Source organism: Pieris napi, chromosome 18 (genome assembly GCF_905475465.1).
Source record: "Pieris napi chromosome 18, ilPieNapi1.2, whole genome shotgun sequence".
In the NCBI taxonomy this organism is placed as follows: domain Eukaryota; kingdom Metazoa; phylum Arthropoda; class Insecta; order Lepidoptera; family Pieridae; genus Pieris; species Pieris napi.
In genome coordinates this window covers 11,183,662-11,198,212 of record NC_062251.1, presented here as the reverse complement: position 1 = coordinate 11,198,212, position 14,551 = coordinate 11,183,662, and the positions used below count along the sequence as shown (strand labels likewise).

Sequence of the window (14,551 nt, the reverse complement as noted above, 5' to 3'; positions counted from 1 at the left end):
ATGATCAAGACTGCATCGAAAAATTGGTTCTAGGATCAAAATGATATTTTTAATGCTAAAATAATCAAAATGTTTACCTTAGATCATCTATTTACTAGACTCTTCGTTCATCTCAGCAGCATATGTTCTAGGTTTCGTCAATACCATATAATTTCTTGAGTATTGGAAAAAAGCGATAGTAACCAACGCCGAGAAACCAATTGGTCGTTTCGTGCCTACATTTTCTTCGCCATCTATAGATATTATATTAAGTATATTTAAATGGTTTACATCATTTATTTCTTGAAATAGAGGTTTAAACTTTAAAAGTGGAAACGGGCCTTCTGTAACAATAACAAAGTTCAATTTCACGAAGCTTAATGTTTATATATATAATTTTTTTCGTAAAATAATGCTGTATTGATAAATATTATTTTATAAACTTACCCCAAGATACATAAAGATTGTCCTATTTAAGAATATTTTCACATAAAACAAGTTTTAACTTCGCTAAAAATGGCTAACTCACTGGTAAATGACGATTTCAGCGAGGGAAGAGCAACTTTTAATTTGACGTACAAAATGTACGTTTAAGTGAGATGAGATGTCAAATGGTATGTATCAGAATACCAAATACCAACAATTTTGGAGCGTAAGTGTAGCAGTGCCAAATTTTAGTTCCAAATGTGAACAATCTCATTTGAGCGGCGCTTTTGTCGCGGTTATTGTTTATCAGAATACCAAATTGTAACATGACACCGAAACGAACGATTTGACAGCAAAAATCAGCGCTGAGGGTGTGTGAAGCGAGTTACAGAATCGCAGGGCTGATAAGAGTAATGAAAGTGATTTTATAGATGATTCGGATACGGATCCTACTTTTTCTATCCAAAAAAGACAAAAATCCCGGCCACCTGTAATACCTAGACGAGTATCTTCGTCTTCCTGCTCAAGTACCTCTTCAGACTCCAGCTCATCGTCATCAAGCTCTAGCAGCTCGAACAGTTCATCTGATAATGAATCCAATAGACCAGGCCCATCTGCAGCAGATACCCAAGTTGTTTCCATTGAACCTGCTCCAACAGACCCCAAGCCAAGAAGAAAACGAGTACGAAACCCTGCTGCCTGGAAATCAAAGATTGCTAAAACATTGCGCAATACAGGTAAATCTTATGTTTCTCTATCAAACCCCACAAAAAAGATCGCAGAACGTCGAATCCGTCCATCTTGTGGCGATAAATGTAAGTTAAAATGCAAAACTAAAATAAACGAAGAGGCAAGGCAGGATATTTTCGAAAAATAATGGCTATGGCTTGGCTTCTGGGAGATCTAGAGAGGCAAAGAGAATATATTGTCAGGCACACGCAAGAAATAAAACCAAAATATAGGTACATTTCTTCTCAAAAATTAAGAGCTTTGAATTCGGCGTATTATTTTGAAATAGATGGTGTGAAGATTAGGGTCTGCAAAGATTTTTTTAAGGCTACACTGAGCGTATGTGACAGATACATTAAGACAGCCCTTTCAAAGAAACGAGATGACGGTTTTATAGACGCTGATGCTCGTGGGAAGCATGGAAATCAGCGCAAAATAGACTCTGAAGTAAAAGATAGTGTGTTCAATTTTATAAACTCTATCCCAAGAATAGAGTCTCATTACCTAAGAGCTCAAACCACACGAGAATATATCTCATGCGAGAAATGCCTAGCAGACTTGTATCGAGATTATAAAAACCTCAGAGAGCAAAATAACTTACCCCCTGCATCAGCTTCAACTTTTAGTAGGATATTCAATGAGGAGTTCAACATTTCATTTTATGTTCCAAAGAAGGATCAATGTGACCTTTGCGAAAGTTATAAAAATACCGATGGTGAAGACAAGGCTAGGTTAAGTGAAAATTATGAAAACCACCTGAAAGAAAAAGGACTGGCCAGATTGGAAAAGGAGGCTGATAAAAACAATAAAAATGTCGTTGTAGCAGTGTACGACCTCCAAGCAGTTATGCAGGTTCCTAAAGGACAAGTTTCCCTGTTTTTCTATAAATCACGTATTAACTGTCTTAACTTGACTGTAAGCGACTTAAATGCAAAGGATGTTGTTTGTTTTTTCTGGGATGAAACCGAAGCGAAGCGTGGTGCAAATGAGATTGGTAGTTGTGTCCTTGCATACATTGAGTTGATTCTTGCAAAAAGTGATCCTAATAATGACGTGGATATCATATTCTATAGCGACAATTGCTGTGGGCAACAAAAAAACAAATACTTACTATCTGTCTATGCTTACGCAGTTAACAATATGCTAAGAGTTCATTCCATAACACATAAATTTTTGATCCGCGGATATTCTCAAAATGAAGGGGACAACGTCCACAGTGTAATAGAAAAACAGATTAAAAGACACTTAAAATCTGATCCTATTTATTGCCCACAGCAATATGCTACTTTAATTCGTACTGCGAAAAAAACAGGACAGCCGTATCATGTAAAAGAACTTTTACACAATGACTTTTATGACCTTAAAGTCCTTCAGGAATCTTGGGGCAATAATTTCAATGTGGATGAGGACAATAACCAAGTCAAGTGGATTGAAATTAAGCAACTTCGCGTTGAAAAGCAACATCCTTTGAATTTCTTCTATAAAACATCGTACAGTGAGACTGATTTTAAGAAAGTTTGTGTTCGAAATCGATCAAGGCGCTACAAAGATCAAAACTTTTCTCCACAATTGCTTAAAGCATATACAGAAAAACAACCTCTGGCTGAAAACAAAAAGAGAGATATAATGGAATTAATTGAAAAAATATTATTCCCACTAATTATGTCAACTCTTATTACAAGACAGCATTAAATTTAGAGTAGCACAGCACTTACAGGAAACCTAATTTCGATATCTGAGTACCCTGTTGTTATTTTATTTTTTATAGTAATTTTAAGGCAGTCCATAGATAATTATTATGTAAGTAAACCTGTGATGTTACACTGTTGTGATTTAAATAAGACTTGTTAAACTAAAAAGACTTGTTAAAGTAAGTAGTAGGTATGCTCTTGAGAGTTCTTTGTACATAGGTACAAATAAATATATATTCTATGTTCCTATTAGGCTAACTTTTTATTTAAATAACATCTAGTCCAGTTTTTGGATTATTTTATGTGGGTAGCTAAGCCATTATCGCAGCCATGTTCACGAGTGTTAGCAAAGTACCTACCACTTAAAATAAGTACTTAATAAGTAAGTAGGAAGTTAAAGTTTGTGCCTCGTTTTATTACTACCTTTTGAATCTTTATCTTTATCTTTGTTTTTTTTCTTATTTGAATCTTTGTATATTTTTTGGTTTAAGATTGTGTTTTTTTTGCTTTGATCTATGGGTCTCATACGACCACAAACATGTAAGACTGTTTTTTTTCATAACATAGCTGATGACACTGTAACAGTGTATAATAAAAGTGCATGCTGATTATCATACACATCGTTATTTTATTTACCGTTTTATACATTCTATATATAGGATACATTCTTGAAATTGAAACAGATAATTCTTTGCTGAATATTTACAACCAATATATGATAGGATTACACTGCATTATTTCAGAATCAATCAGTAAGAACGGAGTAAATAGAAATATTTTTTATTTTATTGGTTCAATAGTTTTACAACAGTGAATTAAGTTGAAAAGTAAGGATTTAACACTTTATGTGAACTTTTTACAGTAATTAACTAATGCCATACTGATAAGCATTTGATTCATCACACAATATCTAAAACACCTAGGAATAACTTTTCATCTAACATGAGAGAACAGTTTTTAGTCGATACTCAAATAATTCCTGTTTTGACTTAGTGCAGTGTTGATCTGGGGGTGCGATATATTGACTCGTTAATACTGTCTCGTTCGGATTTTTCGACTTCTTTATCCAGTTCTTGCTGTTGTATCGTCTTTTCTGTGATATTACTTATTTCGATTTTGGAGTCAAATGACTTTTGAGTACACTTTGGAAGAAAAATTTTTCATTGACTTCTGATATTCCGGCAATTAAGTCCGATATACCATCTTTTAATTCTTTGAACGCGTTAATTTCGGTAAATTCATTCACTTTAGCATCGGAACTCAAGAATGGATTTGATGGATGAAATTTTATGGAAGTTAATTCAGGTTCCGGTTTAGAATCTTTTATACCATCGACAAAAGCTGCGTCATTTTGTAATGAATGAGATACAACACCTGGTATAGATTTAGCGTCTTCTATATGCGTAGTTTCAGTACCCAATGTTTTTTCAGAATCATTAATATAGGTACGTAGAGTATCCTATACTTTGATCGTCAAAGTTTCGCTCTTTTTCATTACTATGTTTAAGCTGATTTTCAACTTTATGTAACTGATTAGATATTTCTATTAAGCTATCTTCCGTCTTCTTTGCTTTAGAATCGGTGTCTTCACTCGTAGTAAGAGCGTTTGGGATGCCTACATCTTTCATATTTATTTCTCTTCTACCAGATTCTAGATTAGTTTCTTCTGTGGTACAATTTGTTATAGCATTCAAGAAATCGGCTCTACTATGAGAAATCTTATTTTGTGTAATAGATAAATCATTTTTATTTCTATTTTTGTCTAATTCTGCTAATGCTACACCAAGTTTGTTGCTTGTATCCATTGCTTCTTGAGCTAGCATACTAAGGACTTGTTGAAATTCATCTTTAGATGATCGTTTTGATGTTTGTGGTGATTTTTTTGATGGTGAGGATGTCGTGGACTTATCACAAGATGATGATCTAGCAAGATATTTATTTTCACTGTGAACGAATGAATCATCTTTTGCAAAGTGGTGAATGGGTATGTGCGAATTATTAGGATATAAATTAACAGTATTATGTCTTTGTTTTACCTTATTACGTGGATAACAATCACGCTGCGTGTCGTTGTTTTCAAAGGTTTCTCGGAGACGCCTTATCACGTCGCTATTACTGTATGTTTTCTGTAATCTAGAAGTCTTTGACATGTTTATTGCATCGTCAATTTCCTTTTGCATCACTGTAAATATATTTGCAGATAATGATCTAACAGCACGTTTTTTTCTTACGTTGCTACCTGATTCCTTATTAAACGGAAACTCTGTATAGTTATTGTTCACAACACCATTATAATCATTCCCGTTAAACAAAGTAGATTGTCTGTTATCTTTGCGTAAGCTACGATAAGCCAAATCATCAGCAACAATATCTGGTGACTTCTTCGGTATGAAACGAAACCTCCCTCTATTTTCTGGTGTTGCGTGTAAATAGTCGCTTTGTGGAGCTGGGGGGATACGGGGCCAACTGGAATGCCGAATGGTGGTTATGTGAATAGGTGATGCCAACATGTAGCTAATTTGCGCTTGAGAATCTCTCGCTTGAGAATTAGATTTTTCTTTGTTTGTTAAAGAATTCATGCGTCGGAAAGCCATATCATCTTGAAGTTTATCGGGTAATGTAGACCTTCGACTTATTCTTCTCAAAGGAGTGGAAGGTTGACTCCGAAGTTGAATATCGTCATCATTACCGTTCCAATCGTTACAACAATCATTCGTTTTTGGAGTCATTAATTCTCTTCTCTCAGCTCTGTCTAATAAATCTTCATCTCCTAATCCAAGACTATTATAAATTGCTTCCAATTCATTAAGAGCATCGTCAAGGTTTGTAGATTTCCTTCGTTCTGATCCGTCTTCGTCTGACGGAACTTGATAACTATTTTGTATAAATGTATCGGATTTGTGTCGTGTGTGTGTTTTTGGCGAAGTGGAAGATTTTGGAGGTTCTACCGTTACAGAGCGTTTATATTCTGTAGTTGCTTGCCATACCTTAGAGTCTGATGGTGCAATAACATTTGAAATTATTGCTTTTCCATCATTTTTACTACTAAGATTGTCTTTTGTCTTGTTTTGATCTAATAAAGCTTTATTAATATGCGCCGAACTTGAATATTCGCTCTTAGCTCTCAAATTGGAGTACATTTGTTGTTTTCGTTGTTTTTCCGCGTCATCGATTTTTTTCCAAAAATCTGATGCATTTCGAGGCCTTCTATATAATACTTGATCCGTCATATTGGATGTTGTTTGAGAATCACTTAAATATTGATGTTCAATACCATTTTGTATGTTAATGGGTCGTCTAGATCTGGGACTTTGATCTGCGTAATATAAATAGTCTTGTTTAAGAGTTGGATCAGGCTTTTTTGTCACACTTGGCTCTAATCTCTTTTTCCACGTAGGACTATTAATATACATACCATAATGATTAGGTTCTGCTGATACTGAAGCAGGCCTTCGTGGTTGTTCATTTCGATAATTATAATTTTGTAAGTGATAATTGCTTTGCATTGCTATATGATCTTCTGAGTTAGATAATGGTCGTCTGAGTCCATTTAACCCTGGAACAACAGAGCGTTCTTGGCTCCGACGCATTATTCTTTCGAAATCGTTATTGGGTACTCCATGTAAAAGACTTTGGTTAGAGTTAGTTCTGTTGCCACCGTGCGAATTATTTTCATAATACATAGATATAGGGTTAACCACTTTTCGTTGCATATCACGAGGAGGTGGAACAGGTGGAGCTTTGTCTTCTGGTTTAATATTATTTACGTTTCCTAGAGGAAATTTAACACACATAATGCTATCGGGATTCTCATATTGACTGGAAGGGGTTCTTTCTCTGTTATTATGGAGTACATCCCTATGGTGAACATTATTATTAGGACACTTGATAGAGTAGTTGATACGTTCGTTGTTAACTTTTGCATTAAAATTGATGGATGACGCATAGCTTTGATTAGACGGGAATGATGAAACTGATTCCGTTCTCAATGATCTTCGTTTTATGTCATTCGGAATAATGTTGTGATCAGTTTGTAAGTTGTGGACAGGTTCACGTTTGCATGTTCCGTAGCCACTGCTCTGACTTGTGGGCGTACGAGTTAACATTTCAACTTCAGCTTTTGAATAACCCTGTTGAAGTAGTTCAGCTTCCTTATTAAGTTGATTTTCTTCATCTCTTGATAATCTTTTAATATAACGTTCGTTTCTTGCACTTCTAGATTTTGCTGAGCTGTCTCTTGATCGCATTAATGAATCGTCACTTCTAAACCGAATCATTGAAGACGAATTTGAAGACTTTAGCGATTCTTCGTCACTACTGGATTCACCTTTCAAACTATTTCGCAGTGCCTCAACACGGGCTTTAAGTCTACTTTTTCTACTTTTTTTGGGCGGGTTATCTAAATTCCGAAACGCTCTACCAAATGAAGAAAGACGTAGCCACAAAGAAGCGAAGAATAAGATGCGCAGCTCCAGCCCGGCGAACCGTTGTCATCGAAGAATACCTGAAAGCAAAACACAATTACAAATTAGAAATAGAAAAAGCAGTAATAAATAGTTGGAAGTCCTTTTGCAGCAAGCAAGACCGGAGGAGAAAGCGGTTTTCACTCTCGTGAAAAGCTCCCCGTGCTCGTCTTTTACAATCCAAAAACTGGGTATGTAGAGTCGACTCTACTTTATTGCCGTTTTTATCTGCAGTCCTACGCAGAGTCACCTGGCCTTCTTAAGGTTGGAAATCCCGTCGAAATCGGGCAGCCCGTTCCAAAGATACAGCCGTCTAAAGTTTTACAAGATGGCGGACAAAATGGCCGCTAAAGTGAAGATCGGCTGTAGTTCCGGTGTCTGTGCTCCGATCTCGACGCGGTTTCTTCACAGTTGTATCCCTTTATTTATTCTATTTACTGAAAGGACTAAAACTTTTGCAAAAGAGGTGGGGATGGATGTTCTTTGGAATTTTTTAAATAATATTTGGGTTTCTTGAAGGCCAGTAGGTTTTTGCGGGTACAAACACTCCGCAGGGGTGTCTTATTTTAATTTCTTACACTAAGTACTGTTTTCTGGGTGAAAAACTCGTGAACGGCGGGAGGGGGGGAGTTGCGGGGGAAGTTCCCCAAGGGGGGAATTTCTTATGGTTTTATATAATATGAATTTAGTAACACAAGGCTTGTATACATAAATGTATACAATGTATACAGTCTTGTATACATAAATGTATACAAGACTGCCGTTAAAAATCCCGAAATAACCGACCCTCCGCCGTCCGGTTTAAGCCCGCTTCTTAACACCAACATAATACAATATTACAAATAAAAGTTTTACAATATTAAACATGAGAAAAGTTTTACTTTTACTTATGCAGTTGAAATAAAGAATCTTAAACACGGGTAAGCTATAATTAATTGTGCTTATTGTGCTTATAATTATGCAAGTGTTTAGAGTTGGACACGGGTAGGTTGTTGAAGGCCAGTTCTGCTATTAGATACAATAACCGACCCTCAGCCGTCCGGTTTAAGCCCGCTTCTTAACACCAACATAATATAATATTACAAAGAAAATTTTACAATATTAAACATAGGATAGTTTAGCATTTACTTATGCAGTTAATATAACGCTAACTTTATACAAGGATGAGCTGTAATTAATTGTGCTTATAATTATGCAAGCGTTTAGAGTTGGACACGGGTGGGTTGTTGAGGGTCGGATCTGCTATTTGATACAATAACCGACCCTCAGCCGTCCGGTTTAAGCCCGCTTCTTAACACCAACATAATATAATATTACAAAGAAAGAAAGAAAAGTTTTACAATATTAAACATAGAAAGTTTTACATTTACACATACAGTTGATATAGGGTTAAGATCAAACAGGGGTAATCTATAGTGAATTGTGTTTGTATATTATATTAAACCTAGTAATAGAATAATCCGTAACTGGTTACACAAACGAGATTACAAATGAAGTGAAGTAGAGTTAAAATTATAGTTAAACAAGAATACACAATGAAATGGTATTAAACTTTTAGTATAAAAAAAAGATATATAGAAATGGGATCAATATAATTAATTGTGTTTAGTACAAATGATATTTACACAGTAAAGTGGGATTAGAATTTACTATTTAATGAAAAATAGTAGGAATAAAATTTGTGATTAAAGTCTAACATCAGTTAGTGGTAGTTAGTAATTGAATCGAAGTTAAGTTAAATATTAAATGTTGGGTATTATAATTGTAAAAAGAGTAAAAGGTAATATATGAATAGAAGTAACTTTATACATTTTGTACGGGTGAGGGTGGATTACTTGCAGATTAATTATTAAGTGTGAGTATAAGATATAAAATATCTTTGTTAGCTTTGATAGAGCACACGAGGTTTGGGAAGGGTTGTGTTGTTTAATAAGGGGTAGGGATTGTGGTTGTTTTCGTGTTTTTGTGTAGGTATCCTAGAGGAGGTGCAGCGTGTAAAGGTCGTTGAGAATTTTGTCGTTTTTAATTTTAAAAGAGGTTTTGTATAGGTAGACAAATGCTCCAGTGCGAGTGCTGCGCGTTGAGGTCGCTATTAATGTGAGTGTTTAATTCAGTGTGTAATTGTGTTGTTTAATATGAAATTAGTGTTTTGTGCATGTTTTAAATGTAGTTAATTTTTGCCTCAACGCGGGCACGCATGGCTGTAACTTTGGGGCATTTGTCGGAGTCGGCGCGGTGTAGAGTGCCGGTGTTGGTGTTGAATTGTTTGTTGTGTTCGGCGCAATTGGTGCAGTTGTGTACTTCGGCCTTGCACTCCGCTGTCGGATGGTGAGCGGAGCACTTGGCGCATGTGGGTGTGGTGTTGGGGCAGCGGCTCTTTGTGTGTCCGAAATTTAGGCAGTCTGCCTAAATGGGGAGAAGTTGTCACTGTGGACCCGCTGCATCCCTATGTTAACTCTGCCTAGGTCGGCGAACGCATTCCAGGCAGAGGGTGTTGTGTTTAGAACCACGTTGTACAGTGTAGTGTTTCTGTTGTTGGCAATGAATTTTATAGTGAATGTGTGCTTAGTTAGTGTGATGTTTTGGTCTTTTATTGTTTTAATAAGTTCAAATTCGGGTATTGTTTTCCTTATACCTTTAAGTATTATCATCGGATCAATCCGTTTTTCCTCCTGTGTTTTGATGTTTGCGTTGTTTTGTAATTGTGTAACAGTGTGCTTTTTATGCTCGTCTTTTTCAAAGACGAGTTTGATTTTGTGTTTGGAGAGCGGAGTTACCTTTAAAGGGGCGTATCCGCCCTGTCGGAAGTTAACTGTTTTGCTAATTTGTGTAAGTAACTGTTCTGCTGTGTTGAGACCCTCTCCGGACACGATGATGGAAGGCCCTGCAGGGGGTTTGGGGGTGGCGGCGGCCTTAGCGTAGGATTGATGAGTCTTATGCGGGTCCGCCGACACTGGTTGTATCTCCGACGGCGCGGGTTTAGGGGATGCCTTAATAACCCTGGTGTGTTCCTGCAAGGCCTTATTCGATTCATCGAGTAGCCGAGAGTGGGCCTCGAGTTTCTGTAGTAGTTGTGTAGTGTGAGTATCTGTTGAAGGTGTAGTTATGGCTTTGGGTTGAGGTGTTGGGGGTTTAGGAGGGGAGGGCGTGGAGGGGTCAATTAATGCGACGACCCCGAAAAGGCCTTCAATTGCCTCAGTAATAATAGTTTTAAGCTCGCCCTTGAGGTTGCGTGAGGCGGCAAGAGCGTCGACGCCTTTTCGTCTGAAGTCCCTAGCCATCTCCATGTGTATGGACTCATTTGGATAGGGAGTGCTGCGTGTGCGCGTGAAGGAGGGGCTTAATGTGTCGACTAGAGCTCGCCTGGAAGCTGCTGAGGGCAAGTGGGGAGGTGGAGTGTCTGATTTGGTCGATTTTGGGGGAGTACGAGGTAACATGTCTGCGGAGGGGGGTGAGGGGGGGCTAAAATGTGGACAGGTGTGTACACCTCTTCGAGCTGAGTTGTTTGATACCCAACTCGAGGGGGTGGGGGTGAGGGGGAAGATTTTGTCGCAGAGGGGGGGGGAAAAACCTGTATTGTGGGGCGGAGGGGGGTTTGTGAGGGAAACAGTGTACACTATCAAATAGAGCTCGCCGAGCCGGTTTGAATAAGCCCAAGCTCGATGGGTTTAGAGCAAGAATTGAAAAATATTAAAAATCTAACAATATGGGGCTGGTAATCAGCCCTACCTGATTTTACTATGCAGGATCGCTTGCTTGATAATCTTCGCAGGGTGCTGGTGTTAGGTATTTTCTGGAAGCCCTCGTCGAGGACTTTCCAGTGGAGATGGAGTTTGAGCTGTTCCAGCTAGTCGCCTGGTGACTTGGTGTCCAGTTGGGCAGGTGTAAATGTGTGCTTTCAGATTTGTTGTTGGTCCGATGGAGTCTTGTGCGGGCTGTAAGATGGTGGTGGTTTCCGATTTTTGAAAGGTCGGGATCCCCTGGAAACCCTGGATTCCAGGCTATTTCTGATCGTAGCTCTTAAGTTGTTGGGCGAATGTTACCGATCTTGGTGTCAATCGATTGCTAATTTTTTATTCTCTGTCTTTAAAATAATTTTGTGTTGGTGGTGAAATGTTTGGGGGTGGTTCACACCCAAAAACCAGTTTTCTTCGGATTTGAAGGGATATTTGTTAATGGATTTTCATAAAAAATATGTCAAATGATAGCCCTTCGTCTAGCGGATCTTTGAGATGTATTCACTTGTTTGTGTGTTTGTATCTAGTGGGGCTACAAGCTAGGAAGAAAATCCCAGTTGTTTTTTCTCCCTTAAAAATCTGTTTCTTATCCAAAAATTTTGAACTTCATATCAAACGATAGGTCTTGAAAAGGGCTATCTAATGCACTTATAAAATTAAATTTTAATGTTTTTTGAAGAAATAAAATATGAAACGTAAACTTAGAAAACTGAATTTAGCACTAAAAGATAGATCGATAACGATATGTAACACTTCACTAATATCACACGAAATACCACTTTTTAGATTTTTGCAAACTTTTTTAAGGCGCGGAGCGACGTGGATTCGACCGTTTCGGGTGGCGTTTGGACGCGGACTGTATATAAATATTTGGTCGCCGAAGGCGAACAAGAAGCCGAAGTTGCGGAGGCTTGAATAAAATGCCTGTGCTATGGTACGCAAGGGTGGAGGGGCTGCATTTCCCGTAGCGCTGGAGCTGTCCAAAAAACCAGTTATTATTAAGATCGGTTAGGTTAGGTTAGTATATGAATATTTGGTCGCCGAAGGCGAACAAAAAGCCGATGTTGCGGAGGCTTGAATAAAATGCCTGTGCTATGATACGCAAGGGTGGAGGGGCTGCATTTCCCGTAGCGCTGGAGCTGTCCAAAAAACCAGTTATTATTAAGATCGGTTAGGTTAGGTTAGTATATGAATATTTGGTCGCCGAAGGCGAACAAAAAGCCGATGTTGCGGAGGCTTGAATAAAATGCCTGTGCTATGATACGCAAGGGTGGAGGGGCTGCATTTCCCGTAGCGCTGGAGCTGTCCAAAAAACCAGTTATTATTAAGATCGGTTAGGTTAGGTTAGTATATGAATATTTGGTCGCCGAAGGCGAACAAAAAGCCGATGTTGCGGAGGCTTGAATAAAATGCCTGTGCTATGATACGCAAGGGTGGAGGGGCTGCATTTCCCGTAGCGCTGGAGCTGTCCAAAAAACCAGTTATTATTAAGATCGGTTAGGTTAGGTTAGTATATGAATATTTGGTCGCCGAAGGCGAACAAAAAGCCGATGTTGCGGAGGCTTGAATAAAATGCCTGTGCTATGATACGCAAGGGTGGAGGGGCTGCATTTCCCGTAGCGCTGGAGCTGTCCAAAAAACCAGTTATTATTAAGATCGGTTAGGTTAGGTTAGTATATGAATATTTGGTCGCCGAAGGCGAACAAAAAGCCGATGTTGCGGAGGCTTGAATAAAATGCCTGTGCTATGATACGCAAGGGTGGAGGGGCTGCATTTCCCGTAGCGCTGGAGCTGTCCAAAAAACCAGTTATTATTAAGATCGGTTAGGTTAGGTTAGTATATGAATATTTGGTCGCCGAAGGCGAACAAAAAGCCGATGTTGCGGAGGCTTGAATAAAATGCCTGTGCTATGATACGCAAGGGTGGAGGGGCTGCATTTCCCGTAGCGCTGGAGCTGTCCAAAAAACCAGTTATTATTAAGATCGGTTAGGTTAGGTTAGTATATGAATATTTGGTCGCCGAAGGCGAACAAAAAGCCGATGTTGCGGAGGCTTGAATAAAATGCCTGTGCTATGATACGCAAGGGTGGAGGGGCTGCATTTCCCGTAGCGCTGGAGCTGTCCAAAAAACCAGTTATTATTAAGATCGGTTAGGTTAGGTTAGTATATGAATATTTGGTCGCCGAAGGCGAACAAAAAGCCGATGTTGCGGAGGCTTGAATAAAATGCCTGTGCTATGATACGCAAGGGTGGAGGGGCTGCATTTCCCGTAGCGCTGGAGCTGTCCAAAAAACCAGTTATTATTAAGATCGGTTAGGTTAGGTTAGTATATGAATATTTGGTCGCCGAAGGCGAACAAAAAGCCGATGTTGCGGAGGCTTGAATAAAATGCCTGTGCTATGATACGCAAGGGTGGAGGGGCTGCATTTCCCGTAGCGCTGGAGCTGTCCAAAAAACCAGTTATTATTAAGATCGGTTAGGTTAGGTTAGTATATGAATATTTGGTCGCCGAAGGCGAACAAAAAGCCGATGTTGCGGAGGCTTGAATAAAATGCCTGTGCTATGATACGCAAGGGTGGAGGGGCTGCATTTCCCGTAGCGCTGGAGCTGTCCAAAAAACCAGTTATTATTAAGAACGGTTAGGTTAGGTTAGTATATGAATATTTGGTCGCCGAAGGCGAACAAAAAGCCGATGTTGCGGAGGCTTGAATAAAATGCCTGTGCTATGATACGCAAGGGTGGAGGGGCTGCATTTCCCGTAGCGCTGGAGCTGTCCAAAAAACCAATACCACACAAACACAGGAATAAAAAAAAATCCTTTTGCAAATATTTGAACCTTTTTGTTTATATTCCATCTTTGGCTATATCATTATATATCATTTATGTTATTTATTAGGAAATAAATAAACAAGACAACATTTTAATAGATTCTGCATATTGCTGAGCACCATTACTGAAACGCCGAAATGTCGAATAACGTTTTGTTGAGACGTCACGGACCAACGTTAGCAATTTATGTGTAGGCCTCAAACCGATTATAACTGCAATCACCAATATGGCTAAAATCGAACTAAAACTAGGTCGCAACTCCCGGTTCGGTAGGGTTGTCTCTGAACTGAAAAATTATATATAGATTTTTCTTTCTTTTATTCCTAAAAAAAGTTTTAAAGCCAATAAGCTTATTTGGTCTAATAGGTACGTGGATTGAACTGGAGTAAATGCTGATTGAGCTCCATAAAAATAGTAAATTTTTCTACAAATACGAAATTATTGAGAATAACTTTGAATATATTTTACAGGCCATTCTTAAACCAACTATGTGGAACTGAATACCCGTCGATATATTTATCATCCTGATTTCTGGCAGTGCATGGGCGGTTAAAATTAGATTAATCAGTAACCTACTCGCGCGAACTCGGCTCTCAAATAATAAAATATATTTTGACAGCCCTACCTTCAATCAAAAGCTCCATTTAGTCCAACTGTTTGTCAACCACTTGTCCTACTTTTGATTGAGATTTCCAAAA

The 14,551-nt window shown here is 38.4% G+C and overlaps 1 protein-coding gene across 1 annotated transcript; it reads right to left on the bottom strand.

Annotated features, from left to right (window-relative positions):
- Positions 1-4,122: 4,122 nt before the first annotated feature.
- On the bottom strand, positions 4,123-7,229 carry LOC125058677. The gene has a single exon (XM_047662798.1). The coding sequence runs from the start codon at positions 7,100-7,102 to the stop codon at positions 4,262-4,264; it is 2,841 nt and encodes a 946-aa protein (XP_047518754.1). The 5' UTR covers positions 7,103-7,229; the 3' UTR covers positions 4,123-4,261.
- Between the last annotated feature and the right edge of the window lie 7,322 nt (positions 7,230-14,551).